Here is a 26,835-nt window from a genome sequence, read left to right on the forward strand (position 1 = left end):
TCCCTCCTTTCTTCCCTCCCTCCCTCCCTCCTTTCTTCCCTTCCTTCCTCCCTTCCTCCCTCCCTCTCTTTCTACCCCTACCCACTTTACACAAGCCCAGCTTTCATCGGGACCTGCAGATCCAGCTTCCATCACACCTTCTACAATTATAGACACCAGAAGCATGGTATGCTCTGATACTGGTCAAATACCGGACTCAAACTCAGGGGGAAAACAACCTCAATAATCTTGCTTTGAATGAACAAAACATAACAGCCACAGATATCTAGTTCTTCAGGTGCAAGAGAGACCTGGCCAAATTCAGTGACAAATGGGAAGCAAATTAATGATCTTGTCCACAGAACACTTAGGAAATAAAGTAATTCACCAATGAGGCCAGAACTCAGGCCAGCGCAGAAGCACCCACTCAGTGAGGCAGTGAGTTCTGGCAAATGTTTCTAAGAGGGGCAGCTGGTTCTGAGCCACACAGAGACCTTCCTGCCTTCTGCAGTGGCATCAGCCCTTACAGTGGTTCGGTTCTGCTGCAAGGCCCAGAAGTGAAATAGAGACTGGCCCGTGTGTGCTTGACCCAGCAACACTCAGACCAACCTTAGCTAAAGATCCCATTCTCAGGGCCAGGAAGATAGCACAGCAGAAGGGCATTTGCCTTGCAAGCAGCAGATCAAGTATGGACAGTGGTTTGAATCCTGGCATCCCATATGGTCCCCAAGCCTGCCAGGCATGATTTCTGAGCACAGAGCCAAGAGTAACCCCTGAACGCTACCGGGTATGAGCCAAAAGCAAAAGAAAAAAGATCCCATTCTGACCTGGTCACTTTCCACCCACAAATGTTGTCCTCAGACCCAGACAGACACAGACAAGGCAGTCGCTGTGACTGCGGGGAGAACTACGAGCACCGTACCTGGTCTTCTGCAATGTGGGTCCGTGCATACGGAGCCTCGAGCAGGGTGTGCAAGGCCTGCAGACAGGCTGTGATGTGCTCCACTGGCTCCTCGGGCCTCGGGGAGCAGAGGAACTGGATACTCACACCTGCAAGACAAAGGGGAACAGGCAACCAGGTGCTTTGATACCCAGCTCGTCACTGATTACTATTTTCTTCAGGGGTGGCCACACCTGGTGGTGCTCAGGGGTTATTCCTGGCTCTGTGCTGAGAAATCGCTCCTAGCAGGCTTGGGGACCATCTGGGATGCTGGGATTTGAACCATCTGGGGGACCAGATGGGATGCCAGAGATCAAACACCGGTCCATCCTGGGTCAGCCGCATGTGAGGCAAATGCCCTGCCGCTGTGCTATCTCTCTGGTCCCTCATTTTTTTTTTTAAAAAGATGACTTGAAAGTTGCTTCAAAAGTGCTGGAGAGAAAACTCAATGGATGTCTGTCACATGGGGTCCTAACATCCAATTTCCGGCCCCCAAACAAAAAAAATCGCATATAATTTAAGTTTTGTAAAAACAGCAACCAAATTTAATATAGATGGGTAATTAGTTTTAAAAATCAAATTGGAGTTCGAAGCAGTGGCCCAGCGGTAGGGTGTTTGCCTTGCACATGGCTGACCCAGAACGGACCGCAGTTCGATCCCCCGGCATCCCGTATTGTCCTCCAAGCCAGGAGCGATTTCTGAGCACAGAGCCAGGAGTAACCCCTGAGTGTCACCAGGTGCTCCCCTCCCCCCGCAAAAAAAACCCCTCAAATTGGAGATATATGTGTGTTTGTGTGGGGGGTGGGAGAGTTCCAATGATTAGGAGACAGTGTTAATCCATCCATATTTCTAGATTTAAAAATAAGGGGCAGGAGCGATAGCACAGCAGGGAGGACGTTTGCCTTGCACACAGCCAACCTGGATTTAATTTCCAACATCCCGTGAGGTCCCCCAAGCCTGCCAGAAGTGATTTTTAAGTGCAGAACAGGAAGAACCCTGAATGCCATCGAGTGTAGTCCAAAAGCAAAGAAGTTAAAAATAGTAATAACAAACTGGAGGTAAGGGTTCAGCAGGGTAAGGCACTTGTATTGTATGCTGCTGACCTGGGTTCAATCCACAGCAGCCCTATGTGGGTCCTTGATCCCCACCAGGCATGATCCCTGAGTTAAGAGCCAGCCTGAGCAAACACCTGCCCACTGTGATCTGGCCCCGGCCTGGCCCCATGTTCCTTGTGAACTCGTGTAACATTATTGAACACACACACAAGCGTGTCTTTTTCCTGCTTCTGTTAGGCTGGTTCCACTCTCAGAGGTCCTGAGAGGGAAAAGGGGAGAGGCCTTCCCCCCCACCAATGCCTGCCCTTCCATACCCAAGATCAAGTGCATCCGGTCTTGGTTGATTTCTGGCAAGGCTTTCCCAGCCGGCACTGCTGCCGAGGCCGGGCCCGTGCCTGGGCGTTTCTGTGTTCCCGTGGTTGTGGTCGCTGTCGCTGTCGTGGTGGCAGTCGCCGCCTCATCGGCACACGCGAAGCCCGTGCTGGTAAGCCAGAGTGCCACGGCATGCAGGATGGGAGCCCAGGAGTTCCGGTAGTGCAGCCTGGCCGTGTCGATGGTCTCGGGGGTATAAAACGCTCCACCTGGAAAACCACCAAATCCCCTGCCTCGACATTCCCTTTCTTATTTTATTTTTTTGGTTTTTGGGCCACATCTGATGATGCTCAGGGGTTACTCCTGGCTCGGGGGACCAGAAGGGACTCCAGGGGATCAAATCATAGTCAGTCCTAGACTAGTGCATGCAAGGCAGATGCCTTACCGCTTGCATCAATGCTCCAGCCCCCCCTTTCTTATTTTATTGTATTTTTTTCTTTTTTGTTTTTGGGTCACACCTGGTGGCCATCAGGGGTTCCTCCTGGCTCTACGCTCAGAAATTGCTCCTAGTAGGCTAAGGGGACCATAGTGGATGCTGGGAATCAAACCAGAGTCCATCCCAATTTGGCCCCTTACAAGGCAAATGCCCTGCCGCTGTGCTATTGCTTTGGCCCCATAATTTATTGCATTTTTTTCTGGCCACATCGAGCAGTGTTCATGGCTGACTCTGAGGTCAGGGATCACTCCTGGCAGTGCTTGGGGAGACCCAATAGGTTTCCGGGATCAAACCTGGATTGGTCGTGAACAAGGCAAACACCTATCTGCTGTGCTATCGCTTGGCCCGCTCTTTCTCTTCCTAACAGCCTCTCTGCTTTCTCTTCTCCTGCTCTTCTCTCTCTCTTCCTTCCATTCTCAGTACCAAGTGGACAACATACACTCCGCCATCCTCACATCCCAAAGAGCAAGATGCTTCTCCCAGGTAGAAAAACCAGCTCATGCCGGCAAGGTGGCGCTAGAGGTAAAGTGTCTGCCTTGCAAGCGCTAGCCAAGAAGGACCGCAGTTCGATCCCCCGGCGTCCTATAAGGTCCCCCCCAAGCCAGGGGCGATTTCTCTGAGCACTTAGCCAAGAGTAACCCCTGAGCATCAAATGGGTGTGGCCCAAAAAAAAAAAAAAAAAACAAAAAAAGATAAAAATGAACACTTTTGGGGCCGGGAAGGTGGCGCTAGAGGTAAGGTGTCTGCCTTGTAAGCAGACAACCGCGGTTCGATCCCCGGTGTCCCATATGGTCCCCCCAAGCCAGGGGCGATTTCTGAGCTCATAGCCAGAGTAACCCCTGAGCGTCAAACGGGTGTGGCCCAAAAACCAAAAAAAAAAACAAAAAAAAAACCAGCTCATTATCGCAGGCTACGTGGAGGCCTTGAGCTCAGTGCCTGAGCTCTGACCTGTTACTCTCCCCCCAACTTCCTGCCTCTCTAACCTGGATATGGAGACCCTCCCACTGAAGAGGGGTCTGTGGTTGGTAATTCAAGTGGCCTGGGGAAGGGTATGACAGAGGCTCAGCAAGAAGAGATGAGAGACAGGATAGATGCAGGAGCAGGAAAGATGCTGCTTAGCTCAGAAGCCATGTGAGATATGCACATGGCGGATAGGGCCTTACTAATAAAACTGGATGTCGAGCCAGAGAGATAGCATGGAGGTAAGGCATTTGCCTTGCATGCAGAAGGACAATGTTTCAAATCCCAACATCCCATAGGGTCCATCAAGCCTGCCAGGGGTGATTTCTAAGTGTAGAGCCAGGAGTAACCTCTGAGTGCTGCTGGGTGTTACCCAAAGACAAAAAGGAGAGAAAAAGAAAAAAGAAAGAAGAAAGAAAGAAAGAAAGAAAGAAGAAAGAAAGAAAGAAAGAAAGAAATAAGAAAGAAAGAAAGAAGAGAAAGAAAGAGAGAAAGAGAAAGAGGGAGGGAGAGGGAAGGAGGGAGGGAGGTAGGGAAGGAAGGAAGGAAAGAAAGAAAAGAACGAAGAAAGAAAGAAAGAAAGAAAGAGGGGAGGGAGGGAGGGAAGGAAAGGAAGGAAGGATGGAAGGAAGGAAGGAAGGAAGGAAGGAAGGAAGGAAAGAAAAGAAAGAGGGAGGGAGGGAGGGAAGGAAGGAAAGAAAGAACGAAAGAAGAAAGAAGATAGAAAGAAAGAAATAAAGAAAGAAAGAAAGAAGAAGAAGAAAGAAAGAAAAGAAAAGAAAGAAGAAGAAGAGAGAAAGAAAAGAAAGAAAGAAAGAAGAAAGAAAGAAAGAGGGAGGGAGGGAGGGAGGGAAGGAAAGGAAGGGAGGGGAGGGAAGGAAGGAAGGAAGGAAGGAAGGAAGGAAGGAAGGAAGGAAGGAAGGAAGGAAGGAAGAGAGAGGAGAGAAGAGAGAGAGGAAAGAAAGAAAGAAAGAAAAAGAAAGAAAGAAAGAAAGAAAGAAAGAAAGATGAAAGAAAGAAAGAAAGAAAGAGAGAAAGAAAGGAAGATAGAAAGATAGAAGAATGTAAGGAAAGAAATTAAGAAAGAAAGAAAAAGAAAGAGACCTGGATGTCTACTGAAATCTGACTGCTGTGGGTCATTTGTTCACCACCATGATACCTACAGACCCACCAGGCCTGAGGGGCTACAGTCACCGGGCTGGGCCGAGAAAGGCTTCACCATCCATCCACTTCATGCCTTCATGCCTTGCCAGGACTTTATAATTAAGAATTAATACAACACTGACCCAGGACCCCGTGGCCACAGCTGGAGCCTAGCAGGTAACATGGAATGAAACACAGATCCGGCCGTGACTGTGGGGCTCCATGAGGGCAGACTCACCGTCCGGAGGGGAGCTGGCTGGAAAACTCGGGGGGCGAGCATCAGCAGTGCTGCGTCTCGGAGCGCAGCCAGCCAGAGGCGGCTAAGCGTGGGCAGCTCGGGCCGGACCAGGGTGATAAGACTATCGGGGGGCAGCTCGTCCCGGGCAGCCTCCTCATCCTCATCCTCGTCAGCGCCTTTTGCCAGCTTTCTTCAGCTTGGACTCTGCTGCTTTTTTTGGTATTCATCGCGACCACGTAGACCCTGGGCGACCATCCGGGCAGGGAAAAGTGATGCAAGATGAAAAACAACTCTAGGGAGCCCGAGCAATAGCACAGTGGGAGGGCGACTGCTTTGCATGTGGCTGACCAGGTTCTATCCCTGGCATCCTAGATGGTCCCAAGTCTGCCAGGAGTGACTTCTGAGCGCAGAGCCAGGAGTAATCCCTGAGCACCGCTGGGTATGGCCCAAATACCAAACAAACAAACACACACCATATTTTGGGGGCCAGAGCTATAGCACAGTGTGTACAGCATTTGCCTTGAACATGGCCAAACTGGTTCAATCCCCGGCATCCCATATGGTACCCCAAGCCTGCCGGGAGTGATTTCTGAGTGCAGAGCCAGGAGTAAACCCTACTGAACACCACCGGGCATGGCCCATTTTAAAAACAAACAAAAAAAGGGGAAAAAAAACCCGACTCGACTCTACATTCTATGCGTCTCTGATGACTCACGAGAGTCACAACAGACAGGTGCAGTATTAGGGCTTCCGGCACCACAAAGGGCCCCACAGCTGCTCCAGTAGCCGTGACTTTGGCCATGACTCTTGCTCTCCAAAATATTCTTTCTTTTTTGGGGGGGAGGGCTTGAGGGGTCCACACACAGCAACACCCAGGAGTTAATCCTGGCTCTGTGCTCAGGAATCATTCCTGGCAGTGCTCAGGGGAACCACATGAGATGCTGAGGCCTCAAAAACCTGGTTCAATGGTGTCCCAGTCATGTGCCCTGCCCACTCTGACCAGGGGGGAGATCTCTGGAATTTTGGGGTATTCTTTTATTTTTTGTTTTTGTTTGTTTGTTTTGGGTCACACCCGGCAGGTCTCAGGGGTTACTCCTGGCTCTATGCTTAGAAATCACTCCTGGCAGGCTCAGGGGACCATATGGGATGCCGGGATTTGAACCACCATCTTTCTGCATGGAAGGCAAATGCCTTACCTCCATGCTATCTCTCCGGCTCTGTTGGGGTATTTCTTTTTCTACTTTACAAAGGGCCCAGCTTACATGTGATTTTTTGGGGGGGCCACAGAAAAAATCTTCTGTTTTGCTGCCTTTCATAGACTGAGTGGATACCACCAGTGTCTCAAGAGAAAGGACAGTGGGGAGAGGCCAGAGAAAGGCTCCTCAGAAACAACCTCTGATGTTGCATTAAATAATTAACGATGGGGCTGGATGGTGGATGATGCCATCCAGCCCACATGGCTCTGCAACCTCCATGCAGCCGGCGAGTTCCAGGCCCAGGTGAAATTACTCACTCACACGCAGCCATCAGGAAGAATCATCTTTATTCATGCCCTTGCCACCACAGGTGTATGGCCTATGTCAACCTTTTAAGCACAGCTATATTTTGCTAGCCCTGCATCTTATCTCCTGTTAGCCATCTTCCCTTTGGGCTCCATGCGGCCCAAAGATCCAAAAGCCAGGAAGCCAAGCCGGGCCAAGAGAGAAACGGCAAAAGGGGCCGAATCCCCTGGCTCAGAGGTTTATCTATCCTTTCCCAGACCCCTCCCAGAAATGGGAGGTCTTGCAGGTAGTTACACCTATTATCCGGTTCCCAAAACTCCTCCCAGATATGGGTGGGTCTTGGGGTACACCACACTCTGACTCCCTCCTCCCTCCCCAAAGGGTATTTTGGACTCAAGCCGCCACCACGCACAGCTGGGCCCAGAATATAATTCACTAATCACAGACATTATCTCTGTCCTTTCTTTCCATTTTAGAAATCAAAAGGAAAAAAATAACAAACCCAAAACAAAATAATCCCCCCCAAAAGTATAACAGCAACTTCCTCAAACCTATCATTTAAAGACCTTCTTCATACAAGTTATTTTTGTTTGCTCTTGTTTTAAATAGGAAAGTTGAATCATGCATCAATGAAAAAGGAAAAAAAATAGCACTTAGTAAGAAAGGCAATGGGGGGGGGCAAAGCTACAGCATGGCAGGGAGGGTATTTGCCTTGCAATGCTGCAGGCCTGGGTTCAATGCCAGGCATCCCAGTAGGTACCCATCGAGCCCCACCAGAAATGATTCTAAGTGCAAAGGAGGATAAGTCCCGATGGGATGTGGCTTGAACTCACCTAGAGAAGCAAGGATGGAGAATGTTTTTGGGCCATACCCGGCAGCACTCAGGGGTTGCTCCTGGCTCTACACTTCAGAAATCACTCCTGGAAGGCTTGGGTACCATATGGAATGCCGGAATCCAGTTCGGCCATGTTCAAGGCAAATGCCGTACCCAATGTCTTATAGCCCTGGCCCCCAAAATATGCCTTTTGTGTTGTTTTGTTTTGGGGCCTTACCCAGCGGTGCTCAGGGGTTCCTCCTGGCTCTGTGCTCTTGGGATACCGGGGATCCAACCCAGGCCCATCCTGGTTTTGCAAGGCAAATACCCTACCCCTGTGCTATCATTTATCTATCTATCTATCTATCTATCTATCTATCTATCTATCTATCTATCTATCTATCTATCTAATCTATTTTATCTAATTTAACCTATGGTCCAGAGAGGTTGGGACCCGCTCACCTATCTATCTATCTATCTATCTATCTATCTATCTATCTATCTATCTATCTATCTATCTATCTATCTATCATCTATCTATCTATCTATCTAATCTATTTTATCTAATTTAACCTATGGTCCAGAGAGGTTGGGACCCGCTCACCTATCTATCTATCTATCTATCTATCTATCTATCTATAATCTATCTATCTATCTATCTATCATCTATCTATCATCTATCTATCTATCTATCTATCTATCTATCTATCTATCTATCTATCTATCTATCTATCTATCTACCTACCTACCTACCTACCTACCCTACCTACCTACCTACCTACCTACCTATATATCTACCTACCTACCTACCTACCTACCTATATATCTACCTACCTACCTACCTACCTACCTACCTACCTACCTACCTACCTATCTATCTAATCTACTTTATCTAATCTAAACTATGGTCCAGGGACAGAGGTTGGGACCAGCTCACCTCTGCCCAGGCCTTGAGCACAGCCAGCTTCTCCATGGTGCTGGCGCTCTCACGATACAGCTGGCTCGAAGACCCTCTCCCGGCCTGCACTTTGTCCAGGGAGGACACCAGCAGGTTGTGCACCCGGCGAAGGTCGTTGAGGTCGCTCAGGACCCCGCTGCCAATCCACGTACTGCACACCTGCCCGAGAGAAAGGCCAGGTGGGTGAGTGAGTGCTGAGCCCATCACCCTGAGAGACAAGAGACCCACAAGTCACACCGTTCCCTTCCTCACGGAGGGAAAAACAAAATAAAACAAAACAAGGCAATGAGGGACCAGAACAATGAGGTGGGAGGGTGCTGGCCTCGAAAGTGTCTGACCCAGGTTCGATCCCCAGTGTCCAAAGTGGTCTCCCAAACCTGCCAAGAGGGATACCTGAGCACAGAGCCAGGAGTCACCCCTGAGCACCGTCAGGTGTGGCTCAAAAACACACACAAAAAACCTCAAGCACAGAGACAAATTTTAGCAGGAGTGATGGGAATGTCTGGGCATTGGTTCATTTCTTTATTTTGATTTTGGGGACCATGCCCAGTGATGTCACTCCTGACTGAGCACTCAGGAACCACTGCTGATGGCACTTGGGGGATCACGTGTGATGTTGGGGACAGAACTCCAGTCAGTGGTATGCAGAGCATGCGCTTTACCTGTGGTACTAATGCTCTGGCCTGGCAATGTTTAGATGCCAGGAAGGGAAGGAAGGCTGTGTGCAGAAATATCAAGTGTGTCCCCCAGTGGAAGGAAGGGAAGGAGAGAAGGAAAAGGAAGAAAGGAAGAGGAAGAGAAAGGAAGGAATGAAGGAAAAGGAAGGAAGGAAGTGGAAGAAAAGAAAAGGAAGGAAGAGGAATGAAGAGAAAGTAGAAAGGGAAACAAAGAAGAATTAAAATCAAGAAAAGAAAAAAAAAAGAACAGCTTGGACATCCATCATGAGAAACACACGCCTTACCATGGAGGCACATCCCCAGACCAGCAAGGGAGTGGCCAATAAGCAACATGTCCACTTAAGTGACCCCGTAAATTTCTGGGACAGAGATGACACCAATGTAACTGAGAATGGCATAGAAGATACCACTGAACGTGACCTGAGGGAGTTTTTGTTTTATTTCACTTTGTTTCGGAAGCACACCCAGTCTGGTGCTGGGAGGTCTGAAGCCAGGCCTCCTGCATGCCAACCATGAGAATAATCCCCCAGTAATTCTGCAGTTCAATGTTCATAATGTGAAAGTCTTTTTTTTGGGGGGGGGGGGGGTTAAGTCAATACTCAGAAATTTATAGCAACTTTAGGACCTGTAGTCCAAAGAATCTTTCGTTGAGTAGTACAGAAGTACTACAGAAGTAGTACAGAAGTTAAGGCATTTGTCTTGCATGCAGCCAATTTAGGTTCAATCCCTGGTGCCCTGGGTACCACCAGGAATGAACTCTGAGCACAGAGCCAGGAGTAAGTTATGGGTACCACTGAGTGTGGCTCCAAGACAAAATGAAACAAAACCTCTCACTGCCTAATCATCATTGCTTGTCTTTAGTTATTCAAGAACTTATGATGCTTTTCTTTTTGGTCCCCAATCCTTTTGGGGAAAACCTTGTATTTGATTTCCTTGTGTCATTTTGATTTCTCTGTTCACTTCTGAATATAAGCTATGTTTCTATCCCAAACGTAGGTTCTCAGCTATGTCCAAGAACTTGAAGTTGTCCAAGAATTTATGCCCAAGAAGGGGATGTGATGAATGGCTACTCTATCATTAGACACAGAATTCCAAAAAGGAGATCATCACCCTTCTAGTTTCAATAACATGAAAATACTGTGAAAGAATACTATTTAATTTTTCCTCTCTCTTTACTTAGAAGTGAGACTCTCAGATATCCGAATGTGTAGAAAAAAATTCTAGAAGAACATTTTCCCCTCTTACCTGGCAAGCTTTTGCTATAATGTCGGACGGAGTGTCTTGTGAAAAGGCAGGTCGGAGAGCGGCACCCACCTGAAAAAAACAGACACAAGATTTTTTTGTTTCTAAAGATGAGTTTATCTCATTCACTCTTTAGTTATCCATTTGGGGGCACATCCAGTGGTGTTCAGGGCTCACTCCTGGCTCTGCTCTCAGGGATCACTCCTGGCAGGACTTGGGGGCCCTATGGGATGTCGGAGATTAACCCCAGGTCAGCCATGTATGTGCAATGCAGGCGCCCTACCCACTGTGCTATTTCTCCAGACCACTCATCGAAACACCTTATTTTTTATTTTATCTAATTTAATTTTGTTTTGGTTTTTGGGCCACACCCGGCAGCACCCTGGCAGCACCCGATTACTCCTGGGTTTGTGCTCAGGAATTGCTCCTGGCAGGCTAAGGAAACCATATGGGATGCCGAGAATAGTACCTGTGTATTCTGGATCAGATGCATGCAAGGCAAATGCCCCCTACCATTGTGCTATCCTCTGGCCCCTTTAATTTTATTTTTGTGTTTGTTTTGTACCAGGTGGTGCTCAGGGATTACTCCTGACTTGGTGCTCAGGGGTCATTCCTGGGCAGTGCTTGGGAGGCCATATAGGTTGCTGGGATCAAACCCAGATAAGCTGCATGCAAGGCAAATACCCTACCTGCTGTCCTACACCTTATTTTTTAAAAATAAAAGATGTTTATGGGGATTGGGATTAGTTCGAGAGGTGACTCAGTGAAGGAGAATATGGACTTTGTGTGCTGGAGGCCCTTTCCTCAGCCGTGTGCAGTCCTGGGTTCAATCTATCCTCAGAACCAGTGGGGATGGGGGAAAAAAGCTGTCAAGTGCCTTCATGTAAAAATAACTATAACAACTCCACAACATTCTTTGCCCCCTTTATCTTAAGCGTGGCTTGGCCGAACACCCGAATATGAGGCTGCAAACCAGGCTGGAATTTCTGTCCTGGCTTAATCACTGACTTGCTATCAGGACTTAAAAATAGTGACAGGCCAAGGGGAGAGAACCAAGATTTTAGGGCACTGAGCACCACTGTTGGGCACCCTGGGACAAAGCCAAGATGGAACAGTGACAAGTTTGAGATTAAATGGTTTCTTCAGCCACCAGGTGACAAAGAATGGGAGGAGAGACAGGCTTTCTGCATGCCGCATGTCTGAATACATTTCTCCAGTAGGAATGGATTCGGTGGGGAGTGGGCTTGGAGCACACCCAAGGGGTGCTCAGGGGCTGCCTCTGGGGGTACTCGGGGAACCGTGCGCTGCCAGGGACAGAACTTGGGCCTCCAGCATGCAAAGGCCATGCTCTCCTTCACTGAGTCACCTCTTGGTCCCAGGAATAGACATATTTTTCTTTCTTTTTTTCTATTTGGGTTTTTTTTTGGGGGGGGGGCACACCCAGCAGAGAGAGCTCAGGGATTACTCCTGGCTCTGTGCTCAGGAATCACACCCAGCAGGCTGAGGGGACCAAATGGGATGCCAGGAATTGAACCCGGGTCAGCCACATGCAAGGCAAACATCCTCCCCACTGTACTATCACTCTAGCTCCCTGACACATTTCTTTTTTCCTATGATGAAGATTCAAAGATCAATTTTCAGGGGCTGCAGTGATAGCACAGCAGTAGGGCGTTTGCCTTGCATGTGGCTGACATGGGATGGACCTAGGTCTAATCCCTGGCATCCCATATGGTCCCCTGAGCCTGCCAGGAACAAGTTCAGAGCACAGAGCCAAGGATAACACCTGAGCACCACTGGGTGTGACCCAAATCCAAAAACAAACAAAATTTTAAAAAGGTCAATTTTCATATTTTGTTTTGCCTTCTAATTCTTTTTTCTGAAGAGGGGTTACTCCCCAATGTACACAGGAGTCAGAGGCCACTCCTGATTCTACTCAAAAAGAGGTGTGATCAGAGTGGTAACACTTGGGTCCTGGACCCATGCGGGGTCAATGGGGAGCAGGCGGTCCTGGGGGATCCAACTCGAGGCCTGCCTCCCTCCTCTATGGACGAGATCTGAGCTCGGCCCTTGGCGCTCCCTGGCTGGCTCCCACAGGTCAGCGGGAAGAGAAAGGTCTCACGTTCGCTTGATACTGTTCCAGAATGACGTGTCCGGGGAACTCGGGCTCGGGCACTGATGCGAACTTCTTAATGATGTCCTCCAGGGCCTGAAGGCCGGCCATGCGCAGCTGGTTGCTATGGTCGGTGGCTGCCATGAAGGCCATACGGATCAGGTCCGAGAGGTGGAGCACCAGGAGGTCATCTGGGGGAGAGCACAGGCCAGGTGGGATGGTGGGCTCCAAAAGCGAGAAATGAGGAAGCCAAGTAGCTACTCAGATCGCTCCTTTGGGTGGGGTGGATTTGGGTCACACGGGAGATGCTCAGAGGTTACTCCTGGCTCTGTGTTCAGAAACTGTCTCTAGGGCCCGGAGAGATAGCACAGTGGTGTTTGCCTTGCAAGCAGCCAATCCAGGACCAAAGGTGGTTGGTTCGAATCCCGGTGTCCCATATGGTCCCCCGTGCCTGCCAGGAGCTATTTCTGAGCAGACAGCCAGGAGGAACCCCTGAGCACCGCTGGGTGTGACCCAAAAAAACAAAACAAAACAAAAAAACAAAGAAAAAAAAAAGAAACTGTCTCTGGCAGGCTGGGGTGGGGGGCCCATATAGGATGCCGGGATTCAAACCAGATCTCAACCGGTCAGCCGTATGCAAAGCAAACGCCCTACTGCTGTGCTATCCCTCTGGCCCCTCATGTTTTGTTTTGTTTTTGAAGTGGAACAGGATTTTGTTTGGAAATTCTGAGAGGGGGAGGGGGAAAGGAATCACAGACATAAGGTGAAGATGAGGTGAAGAAGGATTCACAAACAGGAGGTGAAGAGAAAGGCGAGGGGGTCATGGATGGGAAGGTGAAAATGAGGTGAAGAGGGGTTCACTGGGCTGGAACAATAGCACAGCAGTAGGGTGTTTGCTTTGTTAAGTGGCTGACCTGTATTCTATTCCCGGCATCCTGTATGGTCCCCTGAGCCTGCCAGGGGCGATTTCTGAGCACAGAGCTAGGAGTAACCCCTGAGCTCTGCTGGATGTGCCCCCAAAACAAACAAAAAATAAATAAATGAAGAGGGTTCATAGACGTGAAGTGAAGAGAGTTTCAGAGGTGAGGCGAAGGGAAGGCAACCACCGCAGGGCCAGAGGGACTTTTAGGGGTTCGGGGCAGCCTGTGACTCACTCGTGGGGTTCCGCAGCTTGGCCGAGCGTGCCAGGGCCAGATCGAAGTGGGCTTGACCGGCGCCCTCGCACAGGTGTGTGATGCGGCACAGACAGTCGGCGGCGAACACGCGGGTGGCCCAGCGCGGTGCCACCGAGGCCTTGGCCTTGTCATCCTCGCCCAGCGCCGTGAACATGGTGTCGTCGTCCATCTCGTCCTTCTTCTCCGACTCCTCGTCCTTCCCGCTGCTCACGGGCGCCGCCGTGCTCGTGTCTGTGGCCAAAACAGCAGCTCAGAGCCGATGGTGCGGGACAGTGATTCTCCCTTTCCCTTGTAGCAGTGTTCAGGGGATGCTCCTGGCTCAGTGCTCTGGGGACCGCACAGAGCCAGGGATGGAGCCTGGATCTCCTGCACACAGAGCCTGACTCCATGAAAAGCAATTAAGGGCAGAAAACCTACTAGGGAGTTGGGTCCTAGATACAGGATAGTGGGGAGGGTCCCTGCTTGCAGAACGCTGACCCAGGTTCGATCCCCATCATCCCATATGGTCCCTGAGCACTGCCAAGAGAGATTTCATTTTTATTGTTATTTGTTTGGTTTTGGGTCACACCCAGTGGCACGCACGGGTTACTCCTGGCTCTGCACTCAGAAGTGGCTCTTGGAAGGCTCTGGGGACCATCTGAGATGCTGGGAATTGAACTGGAGTCCATCCGGGATCAGCCGCCTGCAAGGCAAACGCCCTACTGCTTGCTGTGCTATCGCTCCAGCCCTCCAGAGTGATTTCTGAGCACCACTAGGTGCGGCCCAAGAACCAAAAAGAAAAAAAAATCAATGATTCGATGTCCTTACTGGTTTACATAACAAACTGAATTACAGAGCACTCAGGGATTTTTTTTTTGTTTTGTTTTGGGGCTACACCAGCAATATACAGGGGCCACTCCTGGCTCTGCACTCAGAAATCATTCCTGGCAAGCTCAAGGGACCCTACAAGATGCTGGGGATCGAACCTGGGTAGGCCCCGTGTAAGGCAAACGCCCTCCCTGCTGTGCTATCACTTCGACCACTTAGGATTTTTTTTTGAATACATGGAAATTTAATGTAAGCTTATTTTTCAAAATAATTAATGTAACATAATTTAACCTTTACCTGTTGTGATGAATAATAACAGATCACGGATGTGTTTTTCCAGGGGTCACCCAAGCCTATATTGCTTTAGCAGAGTTTCAGAGGCCCCTAAGACTATGCCTGTCTTTGCTGCGTGGGGGGCATGCAGAGCTTGGAATCACACTCAGGGCCTCAACCATGCTCGGCACAAGATCTGCCACTTAGCTTTTCTCTCTGTCCCCACCCCTCCAACCCACCCCCAGTGACTCAGCTTCTAAACCTTACGTTCACAAATATACAACAGGTGTGTTTAGAGCTACAGACAGAAACACACTTGTGCTTTAAGATCGTGCTTTCTGGGCCAGAGAGACAGAACACTGGTAGGGCGTCTGCCTTACACTCAGCCGATTCAGGACAGACCCAAGTTCAATTCCCATATGGTCCCCGGAGCCTGCCAGGAGCAATTTCTGAGCACAAAGCCAAGAGTAGCCCCTGAGTGCTGCCGGGTGTAACCCACCCAATAAAACAAAAAAAGGTTCTGCTTTCTATTTTGTTTAGTGTTTTTTGGCCATATCCAGTGGTAAGCTCTTCTCTCTCTCTCTCTCTCTCTCTCTCTCTCTCTCTCTCTCTCTCTCTCTCTCTCTCTCTCTCTCTCTCTCTCTCTCTCTCTCTCTCTCTCTCTCTCTCTCTCTCTCTCTCTCTCTCTCTCTCTCTCTCTCTCTCTCTCTCTCTCTCTCTCTCTCTCTCTCTCTCTCTCTCTCTCTCTCTCCCCTCCCAGTGGTAAGCTCTCTCTCTCTCCCTCTCCTCTCTTTCCTATCTCTCTCTCTCTCTTTCTCTCTTCCTAGCCCACGTGTCCTCCCTTCAGCACGTACCACTGGACGCGGCCAGGACGTCTTTGCAGAGCATGAGCCAGTGGGACAGCTTCTCAACAGCCAGGGATGACAGCATGTGGCCCAACGTGTCGTGAATGTCGGAGCAAAGCTTCCGGTCGGTCTCTCGGTCCAGCATGCCGAAGAGGAGGCCCTCGAGCCCTGTCTCCGTAATGTTGACGCCTCGGTGCCGGCCGTGGATGTCGCTCCGGGAACTGACTCCGGGTGTGAAAGGGCTGACACCTGAAAGAGAGTTGGCCTAGTTTTGGCTTTTGGGCGGTGAGGGGATACCCAGCTGCGCTCAGGGATCACACCTGGCTCTGAGCTCAGAAATCGCTCCTGGCAGGCTCGGGGGACCATATGGGATGCCAGGGACAGAACCTGGGTCTGTCCTGGGTGGTCAGCGAGCAAGGCAAACGCCCTACCACTGTGCTATCACTTTGGGCCCCTGAAAGAGACTTGGATGTGCCACCTGTTCATGCAAGGCCAATGCCCTTCCCGTGTTACCTCTCCAGCCCAATGACTGCATCCCAGTGCCCGATGCCACTTAGTGTGACATCCTCGTGTGACATAGAAAGGCCATGAACCATGGGCCAAGGGCCATGTAGTGGGGACTGCATCAAGGACCACAGACCGAAGACCACCGAGTGTAGACCACAGACCAAGGGCCACAGAGCGCAGACCACGATGACACCCAGAGCAGACAAGGCCTGACTTACTGGCGCTACTGCCCTCCTTGTCCCCCGAGTGCCTGGCGAGGCTCATGGCGTATTCACAGACTTCGGCGGCTTCCCGCTGCGCCAGCTGCCGCAGACACGCCACTGCAGCCCGTCGGAGCAGCAGGTGGGAACTGCACAGGTGCACCTGCGGGCAGGAGTGTGGTTCGGGGGTAAGCAACGTGAGGAGAGAGTAGATGGGAGGAACAGCTTTGGCTGGGGGAGAAGCCTGGGAGGCTCCAAGTATTTTGGTGGCCTGAAACAGCCATGCACCAGCCTTTCCCACAAGCCACCCATCAAACACACGAAGGCTAAAATAACTGTCCTGAGATTCCTATTGATAAAACGCCAGATTTTCTGCACATCTTCATTCTCATTTATTTATTAGGTTTTTGGGTCATACCCAGCAGCGCTCATGGGTTACTCATGGATCTGCACTCAGAAGTCGTTCCTGGCAGCCTTGGGGGACCACATGCAATGCCAGGAATCAAAACACCATCAGTCCTGGGTTGGTCACATGCAAGGCAAACGCCCACCACTGTGCTATCTCTCCAGTCCCTTCATTCTCATCATTATTTTTTTTTAATTTTACACCCTTCCCCTTATTCTCATTCTTGACACTTGGTTGGATCATGTCATCTAAATATGACTTTTTTTCTTTTTGGGTACTGTGCTCAGGAACCACTCCTGGCAGGCTTGGTGGACTGTACAGGATACCAGAGACAAACAGGGATGGCCACAAGCAAGGCAAACAACCTACCTGTTGTGCTATTGCTCCATCTCCTAAAATATTTTTTTAAGGGACTGGAGAGAGAGAACATCGAAATGGCATTTGCTTTGCACGCAGCTAACCCAGGACGAATGGTGGTTCAGATCCCCCGAGCCTGCCAGGAGCAATTTTTGAGCACAGAGCCAGGAGGAACCCTTGAACACCGGCAGGTATGACTCAAAAAACATTTTTTTTTAAGAGTATGGTTTGGGGGACTGGAGTAATAGCACAGTGGTAAGACATTTGCTTTGCATGTGGCCGGCCTGGGACAGACCCAGGTTTGATCCCTGATATCCCATATGATCTCATGAGCTTGCCAGGAGTAACTTCTGAGCAGAGAGCCAGTAGTAACCCCTTAGCATTACTGGGTGTGGCCAAAAACCCAAATAAAAAAAAAAAAAAAAAAAAAAAGAGTATGGTTTGGGCTTCTCCCAATGATGCTCAGACAATGTTCCTAGCAGTGCTCAAGAGACCCTGTGGTGCTGGGGATGAACCAGGGCCTGTCACAGGCAAGGACTTTGGGCCCTTTTACTACCTTCTGCCCCATTTCATCATACAATGTCCAATCCCAGTCCAACCCCAGTGCACTTCCCTGCCATCAGTGTCTCCAGTTTCCCTCCTTCCCTCCCTGCTGCTTCTCCCATCTGAGGAACAGACACATCGCTCATTTGTCTTCTCCTCTTTTTCTCTCTTTTCCTTTTCTCTCCCTCAAAAAATATTCTTGTGGAAAGGGATAAAGAAAACTGGTAAATAAAGCTAATGGCCCTAAAATGATCCTGCCAGCTGGCTGCAGCCATGCACGGCCCAAATCTACGCTTCAGGGCATAGGACTGGGGAGCTCCTGGGGGGAGAATCCAGCTTCATACTCACACAAAGGCTGGGCACGAGGCTGGAGAGGTTGACGTGCCGGGGGGCGAACATGTGGAGTTGCTGGAGGCAGGAGATGGCGGCGGCCTGCACCAGCGAGTCTGAGTGGTCCTGGGTGATGGCGCAGCCCACCAGGCAGGACGAGCGGATGGTGGCAATGGTTGCCCCAGTCCCTAGATGGAGAGGGTCGAGGAGGAGCCTGGTGTCAGCGGCGCCAAGAGCCATGCTCCGGGGATACCGTGGTTCCCCCAGACCAGCCCTGCCCCTGGGCTCCCGGACCCAGGACAGGATTTCTGAGCTCAGCAAGCAGACTCTGCCGGGTTGGTCCTTACTCCCCAGCAAATGAGACAGTCCTCAAAGCCACTTAAAGCCATCACTGCGTTGTCTGAAAATGCCAGAAGACTCCTCATTGAAAATACACATGCAACCTAGAACGTCCCCTTGACTGTTTTTTTTTTTCATAGCACTGATGAGTGATTTTACAGAGTCAAGAAAAAAAAATGAGGCCAGGGCGATAGCACAGTGGCAGGGCATTTGCCTTGCCCATGGCCAACACGGGACAGACCCAGATTTGATCTCCGGCACCCCATATGGTTCCCCGAGCCTGCCAAGAGTGATTTCTGAGCTCAGAGCCAGGAGGAACCCCTGAGCACCACTGCTGGGTGTGACCCAAAACACCCCCTCAAAATAAAGTTCTATTGAGTCAAGTGACTGACTGACCCATGGAGAGCAAAGGACCCCCCCCCACACATTTTGACCTTGGTCTTCACAGGGCTCTGGTGAGATTCTCCCCAAGAAACGTTCTCTCTGCTCAAATCCCCAGAAAACACGGCCCAGTTTTCTGCCCGGCCGATGGTTTCTCTACCACATGCTGGTGACACTCAGGAACAGGCCCGGCGCCATTTTCCATCCCAGGTGAGGGCCCCCCTCACCCTGCAGCTCGGGGCCCACAGTGGTAATGATGGCGCCCAGGCAGCGCCCCAGACACTGGTGGACTTCGGTGTGTGATGGCGGGACAGTGAGCAGCGAGGTCAGGACCAGCGACAGGGTCGGTTCCACGTAGCCACGGTACATGGGGCCACTTGAGTCCACGATGAGGGCGAGGGAGTGAAGCGACCATGTCTGTCAGGGAAGAAAAGGAGCCTGAGACTTGAGGAGAGAAGCACCCGGGGCCAGAATATTAACTGAGAACTCAGCGAATATGGGGGCCTGAGAGGAGCATGGCGGGGAGGGCGCTGGCCTAGTACCTATGACTGATCCAAATTTGATCCCCAGAAACCCATAAGATTCCTCATTTCTGGGGCTGGAGAGATAGCATGAAGGTAAGGCATTTGACTTTCATGCAGAAGGTCATCGGTTCGAATCTCGGTGTCCCATATGTTCCCCGTGCCTGCCAGGAGCAATTTCTGAGCATAGAGCCAGGAATAACCCCTGAGCACTGCCGGGTGTGACCCAAAAACCACACACACACACACACACAAAATATTCCTCATCCCTGAGCACTGCAGGAGTGATCCCTGAGTACAGAGCCAGGAGTAGTAATCCCTGAGCACCGACGGCTGTGACCCAAAAACCAAAAACCAAAAAAAGAAAAAAGAAAAAACAAACCCTCCAGAGCAATAGCACAGCGGGAAGGGCGTTTGCCTTCCATGTCGCTGACTCATGGACCCCAGCATCCCATAGGGTCCTCTGAGACTGCCAGGAGCAGTTTCTGAGAACAGAGCCAAGAATAACCCCTGAACACTGGCAGGTGTGGCTCAAAGAACACACACATGAAGAAATACATACACACAAAATAAACAAAAATGCCTCCAAAATCCCAGGTCTGGGCTGCAGGTCAGCATGTAGCACAGACACCACAAATACACGGCCCTGGGTCCTACTGACACCAGAACCAAAGGACCCAGCAGCCCGACACACATACAGGGAAACAAAGGAACAAAGTGGCCGAAGTATCTTCCCTGACCTAAGGAGAAACATCTTGGTTTTCTCAATGAAAGGTGGTGATGCTCAGACCTGCACTTCGGAGGACGTCCCATCCTGGGCCAAAGCCAGTAAGATGCTGACACTCGTCTTCAGGTGCTGGCCCGAGCCGATGCCTCCCACGTAGCGGTGCAAGCAGCCCAGCGCCAGTGAGTGGCCTGTCCTGGACACCACGTCACGGGCTGACTTCAACCTGAAAGGTAGGAAGGCCGGAGGGGTGGGTCACCTGAGGGAAGGGGGCGATGGGACCCATTGGAAAGGGGAAGAGACCACACCCTTCTCAGAGTGAGAGCCAGAAGGTGGCAGAAAGTGGCTGGCATAAAGACCGTCTCTGGGTAAGTTGGAAGTGTCTTCTCCCTGCTCTGCTCATGTCTTGGCAGCACTTAGGGTTACTCCTGGCTCTGTGCTTAGAATTCATTCCTGGCAATCTCTGGGACCATATGGGATGCCGGGAATCAAACCTGAATCTGTCCCGGGTTGGCCACATGCAAAGCAAACACTCTACCACCATGCTATCACTCCAGCCCTGCTCGTGTCCTTCTAAGAGTTTATAATAGGTCCAATGCCTCTGAGTGTGAAGACAAGGAAGCTATTCAGAGAGGCAAATTGTCAGGAGACTTTTCTGGTTTTTTGGTTTTTAGGTTACACCCAGAGGTACTCAGCGGTGACTCCTGGCTCTATGCTCAGGAATTTAATCACTTCTGGAGGAGCTCAGGGGGGGACCCTATGGGATAGTGGGGATGGAACCCGGGTTCACTGCATGAAAGGCAAATGCCCTTCCCACTGTGCTATCAATCCAGCCCCTCAGAAAATGTTTTGCGTCAGGATTACTTGAGTGCCTCTGCCTCCTGTCTCTCCCTCCCCTTCGTCTCATGTCTCCCTTTCAATCTCTCTCGCTCTTGCTCTCTCTCGCTGTCTCCCTCCCTCTCATTAACAGCAGTTTGGTCACACACGGAAGATACAGCATGGGTAAGGAGGTAGCTATGAAGTGACACAGGCGTTAGGAATAATTCATTCAAATAAGTCAAGGGTCGGATGACTCTCAGCCTCATCTCCAGTAGTCCTTGAAATAACAACCAAATAACCCTAAGAAATCAGTGTTGGGGCCGGGCGGTGGCGCTAAAGGTAAGATGCCTGCCTTGCCTGCGCTAGCCTTGGACGGACCGCGGTTCGATCCCCCGGCGTCCCATATGGTCCCCCGAGCCAGGAGCAACTTCTGAGCGCATAGCCAGGAGTAACCCCTGAGCGTTACCGGGTGTGGCCCAAAAGCCAAAAAAAAAAGAACTCAGTGTCATTGTCTCAACTATATGGAATTCTTAAACAAGTCCTTAACGAGATGCAAACAACTCCTGAACTTCTTTTTTTTTTTTTTTTTTGGTTTTTGGACCACACCCGTTTGACGCTCAGGGGTTACTCCTGGCTATGTGCTCAGAAATCGCCCCTGGCTTGGGGGGGACCATATGGGACGCCGGGGGTTCGAACCGCGGTCCTTCCTTGGCTAGCGCTTGCAAGGCAGACACCTTACCTCCAGCGCCACCTACCCGGCCCAACTCCTGAACTTCTAAATGATTGATTTTATCCCTTCACTTTTCACTTGGGTAGAATTTAATCACTGATAAACTTGATATCAGCATGACTCAAACAAAGGGCCAGAGCAATAGCACAGCGGGAAGGCATTTGCCTTGCATGCAGCGTATCTGGGTTCAATTCCCAGCATCCCATAGGATCCCCAGAGCCTGCCAAGAGTAATTTTTTTTTGGTTTTTGGGCCATACCCAGTGACGCTCAGGGGTTACTCCTGATCATGTGCTCAGAAATTGCTCCTGGCTTGGGGGACCATATGAAATGCTGGAGGATAGAACTATGGTCCGTCCTAGGTCAACCACATGCAAGACAAATGCCCTATGGCTGCACGACCACTCCAGCCCCTGCCAGGAGTACCCCCCAAAATAATAATAATAATAAATACAAGAAGATTGGAGAGTGTGTTGGGTGCAAAACTTGGATAGTAAAGGAGTTCTAAGCACCCCTTAAATGAATCCCCTGATAAAATTACCCACATGCTGGGAATGAGCAGGAAGCCCTTTAGCAGGACCCAATGGAACCCAATGACACCCAGAACTGGGTGAAAAATTCCCATGCTACAGAACGTATTGGACAGATCACAATTCTCTCAGGATTGAGAATTACTGAACTCAAAATCGAGGCTACAAGGAAAATCCCAAATACCCCACCCAGTCCCACCCTCCGGGGGACACCCAAGTCCTCAGACAAGGGCCTGTGAGCAAGAAGGCGCCCACATCACTGGTACTCAAGAGCGCTGACCCACAATGCCCACAGCACCGGCACTCACTTGTCGAAGCTGTACTGGGCCATGCGGGCGATGAACGTGGCCTCGCCCACCACCTGCGCCATCCGCCCCAGGGCCTCCCCCGCCGCGCAGCGCAGAATGGGGTTCGGGTTGTCCAGGGCTCCCATGACGAGTGTCAGGGCTGACTTCCGGACCTCTTCAGGCCCCAGGGTGCTCTTGTTTTCGGCTAAGCCCTGCCAGTTATTCAGGAAAAAATATGAATTAATTCCTAGCAGCCAGGAACAATTCACACAAGAATCACCACTTTGGGGCCGGAATGATAGCACACTGGTAGGGCATCTACCTCGCACCTCGCACGAGGCAGACCCAGGACGAACCTGGGTTCGATTCTCGGCATCCCATATGGTCCCCGAGCCTGCCAGAAGCGATTTCTTTCTTTCTTTCTTTTCTTTCTTCTCTTTCTTTCTTTCTTTCTTTCTTTCTTTCTTTCTTTCTTTCTTTCTTTCTTTCTTCTTTCTTTCTTTCTTTCTTTCTTTCTTTCTTTCTTTCTTTCTTTCTTTCTTTCTTTCTTTCTTTCTTTCTTTCTTTCTTTCTTTCTTTCTTTCTTTCTTTCTTTCTTTCTTTCTTTCTTTCTTTCTTTCTTTCTTTCTTTCTTTCTTTCTCTCTCTCTCTCTCTCTCTCTCTCTCTCTCTCTCTCTCTCTATCTTTCTTTCTTTCTTTCTTTCTTTATATATCTATATCTCTCTCTCTCTCTCTGTCTCTCTCTCTCTCCTCTCCTCCCTCTCTCTCTCTCTCTCTCTCTCTCTCTCTCTCTCTCTCTCTCTTTCTTTCTTTCGTTTTTGGTTTTTGGGTCACACCTGGCAGCATTCAGTGGTTACTCCTGGTTCTACGCTCAGAAATCGCTCCTGGCAGGCTCAGGGGACCATATGGGATGCCAGGATTTGAACCACTGTCCTTCTGCATGCAAGGCAAATGCTCTACCTCCGTGCTATCTCTTCGGCCCAAGGAGCGATTTCTGAGCATGGAGCCAGTAACCCCTGAGCACTGCCAGGTCGTGGCCCAAAAACCAAAACCAAAATCACTTTGTGGCGATATAGGCATTATCACGCGTTACTTGTTCCATTGATGTTCAGTGGCACAAACTTGACCTTGGATCAATAGTCTCTGGTGTGATAATAGCCAATCATGGCCCTTGTTCTGGCTCCAGAGCAATATGTAGTAACTGGAGAACATGAAAGCTCAGCATGTTGGTCTGAATCAGAGACTCAGATGTCCGGCTGTTTTTATTTACAAAGGGCACTGGTTGGGTCTTAGTTAGAGACTAAAATCAAGGGCCGGAATGATAGTACAGTGGTAGGGCATATGCCTTGCACATAGCTAGCCTGGGCTCAATTCTCAGCATCCCATATAGTCCCCCAAGCTTGCCAATCATTTTTGACTTGCAGGAAGAGAAAATGCTGGGTGGGTTTAAGTCTTTGGTTCACTAGCCTAAAATCTTCAAAGAAGATAATTAAATTTTATTTATTTTTGTTTTTGTTTTTAGGCCACACTCGGTGATACTCAGGGGTTTTTCCTTGCTATATGCTCAGGAACTGCTCCTGGCAGATTCAGGAAGACTAACCCTAAATGTCCAGGGTTGGCCTATGTGCAAGGCCTTCCCTGCTGTCTGATCACTCCAGCATGCTAACTGAAACCTTATTTTGGAAATATTTATTCTGCCTTAAGAGAAAGCCAGGGGCCAGAGAGATAGTACAGCAGTAAGGCATTTGCCTTGTATGCAGCCAACCCGGGATGGACTGGTTTGATTCCCAGAATCCCATATAGGTCCCCAGCCTGCCAGGGGCGATTTCTGAGTACAGAGCCAGGAGTAACCCCTGAGCACTGCTGGGTGTGGCCCAACAACCAATCAATTAATAAATAAATTAACAAACTGCTAAGAGAGAGACAGAAAGAGAGAGAAAGGGGAGAGAGAGAGACAGAGAGAGAGACAGAGAGAGACAGAGAGAGAGAGAGCCGCAATACCTTTAGTGCGCTGAGGACAGCCGTGAAAATATTCAGCTGAACCGCCTGCTGGCGGACGCCCTTGGCCTGTTTGACACACTCGGCAAAGTGATCCAGCATCTGCAGTCTGGAGGAGAGACACGCGTCATCTCATGTCTTTAAAGCACAGCCCCGCAAACCAGGAGACCAGGAGCTCCTTTTGGGCCTCCCACATGGCCAGCTGCTCGAGCGTGTGGCTGGTGTGAGGATTTAACACACGCTGCAGCCTTTCAAGTATCAATCCATGGACTCCCGAGGTGTCGCACAGGTGAGCTTTGGGAAGAGGGATGATAAAATTCTACGCATCCTGAAGTCCAAAGGACTTGCTCCTAGTCTTCCTGAGACTCTCTGCTATTTGACCAAGAAAGCTCTTGGCTGGCAGAAACATCTCGAGAAGAAAAGAAAGGATGAGAATGCTGAACCATGGAGAGAGAGCATGGAGGTAAGGCGTTTGCCTTTCATGCAGAAGGTCATCGGTTGGAAACCCGGAATCCCATATGTTCCCCTGTGCCTGCCAGGAGCGATTTCTGAGCGTGGAGCCAGAAGTGACCCCTGAGCGCTGCTGGGTGTGGCACAAAAACCAAAAAAAAAAAGACTGCTGAACCAGGGGCTGGAGAGATAGCACGGCAGTAAGGCGTTTGAATCAGTGATTCAGGCTTCCAAGTTGTTTTTCTTTACAAAGGGCACCGATTGGGTCTTGGTTAAAGACTGAAATTGGGGACTAGAATGATAGCACAGCAGTAGGGCATTGGCCTTGCATGAAGCTGACCTGGGTTCGATCCCCTGTATCCCATATGGTTCCCCAAGCCTGCCAGGAATGATTTCTGAGCACAGAGCCAGAGGTAACCCCTGAGCACCACTGGGTGTGGCTCAAAAACCAAAATCCAAAAAAAAAGCGTGCTAAATCTCTCTTGATTTTCTGGAAACCAGTTTGTTCGCGATTATATAAGACCAAAAACCGTCTTTCCCACCAGCAAGTGCAAATATGAATCAACAGCCTCATCTCAACATGAGTCTTTATTACTTGTTTCCAAGCAATAAAATCATCATTTAAGTAGGGGGAAAAATATGCTACTTGCTCAAGAAATAATAAACAGGATTGTTGGGGTTTTTTTTGGTTTGGTTTAGTTTTTGGTCCACACCCAGTGGCACATAGGGGTTACTCCTGGCTCTGTGCCCAGATATCCCTCCTGGCAGGCTTGGAGGACCATATGGGATGCTGGAAATCAAACCCAAGTTGGGCACATGCAAGGCAAATGTCTTCCTCACTGTGCTATCGCTCTGGCTCCTATCTGCAACTGTTTGTTTCTACTTTGTTCCTGCAGCTGATCCCAACCATTTCTCCCAAATCAATCCATGCACATGGCTTTATCAATCTTTTTTTTTTTTTTTTGCCGTTTATCCGCACTTCATTGAATTTCTTCACTTTGACATTCAGAGCACTGGGCAGAAATCACATCGGCTCAACACTTGTCCCAGGCCTTCACAAGTCTTTATCAATTTTAACCAAGACAGGAGCTTGATTTTTTATAGATTTTGGGCCAACCCAGCAGCACTCAGGGGTTACTCCTGGCTCTGCACTCAGAAATTGCACCTGGCAGGCTCGGGAACCATATGGGATGTTGGGAATCAAACCCAGGTCCGTCCTAGGTGGGCAGCATACAAGGCAAACGCCCTATCGCTGTGCTATCTTTCCGGCCCTAGAAGCCTGACATTAAGTGCCAAATCATGAAAGCCTGTTGGTTGTTCAGTGGCCATCAGTACAGAGTGCCTGAACTAGAGTTATGGCTGATGGTGGTGGGGTGCCAGCTCCCCATCCACAGCAGTCCGTTTCAAACACTCGTAATCCCGGGGGCCAAGATTTGGGAAGCACCGGATAATTAGGAATCTGCACCCACAAATCCAGGTCCTGCTAGACCAAAAGGAGCCTAGAAATGGAGGCACAAGTCGGCCACTTTCCAGCAAAGTGACAGAGAAACCGAGGCTGGCTGACGTCAGGGGCTGCAGTGAAAGGGAAGGGCCTGGGGGTTTCTGACTGACCGGTGTTTATAGGAGACGTGCGGGAATACAACGCCGAACAGGGCCACAGATGCGTCGATGACGGACACACCCAGGGGCAGCGGGCCTGGCACGGCTTCCCCCGCCGGAACTCGAAGGTAGATGGATGAAGGGTCGTGCTCTAGGGCGCCACTACCTGATGCACTGTTTGGCTGCAGCTGGAATGAGACACATAAAAAGCCACACTGATGGCATATGGGCCAAGCAAGCATGGTGCACTTTTGTTTTTTTGTTTATTTATTTTTAGGTTTTTGAGTCAGACCCAGCGGTGTTCAGGGATTACTCCTAGCTCTGCGCTCAGAAATCGCTCCTGGAAAGCTTGGGGGACCATATAGAATACCAGGGATTGAACATAGGTCCATCCCGGGTCAGTCACATGCAAGGCAAGTGCCCCACCACTGTGCTATCCCTCTGGACCTTGTTTATTTATCCCAGGGTGTTCTGTATGTTTGGGGGTCATGCCCAGTACTACTCAGGGCTGACTCCAGTCTCTGTGCTGGGGTGTGTGTGTGTGTGTGTGTGTGTGTGTGTGTGTGTGTGTGTGTGTGTGTGTCTCTCTC

At 50.0% G+C, this 26,835-nt stretch overlaps 1 protein-coding gene across 1 annotated transcript in view; it reads right to left on the bottom strand.

Moving 5' to 3' along the window:
- Positions 1-26,835, bottom strand: part of HEATR5B (HEAT repeat containing 5B) — a 66,124-nt gene that overhangs the window by 14,868 nt on the left and 24,421 nt on the right. Inside the window, 17 exon segments of the mRNA XM_049784291.1 lie at positions 902-1,029; positions 2,289-2,555; positions 5,124-5,157; positions 5,160-5,315; positions 5,318-5,366; positions 8,369-8,556; positions 10,320-10,388; positions 12,436-12,617; positions 13,581-13,832; positions 15,536-15,775; positions 16,252-16,396; positions 17,888-18,057; positions 18,817-19,006; positions 19,901-20,060; positions 22,220-22,410; positions 24,200-24,305; positions 26,258-26,433. Coding sequence (XP_049640248.1) covers positions 902-1,029; positions 2,289-2,555; positions 5,124-5,157; positions 5,160-5,315; positions 5,318-5,366; positions 8,369-8,556; positions 10,320-10,388; positions 12,436-12,617; positions 13,581-13,832; positions 15,536-15,775; positions 16,252-16,396; positions 17,888-18,057; positions 18,817-19,006; positions 19,901-20,060; positions 22,220-22,410; positions 24,200-24,305; positions 26,258-26,433 — 2,703 coding nt within the window.

Source organism: Suncus etruscus, chromosome 12 (assembly GCF_024139225.1).
Source record: "Suncus etruscus isolate mSunEtr1 chromosome 12, mSunEtr1.pri.cur, whole genome shotgun sequence".
NCBI classification, from domain to species: Eukaryota; Metazoa; Chordata; class Mammalia; order Eulipotyphla; family Soricidae; genus Suncus; species Suncus etruscus.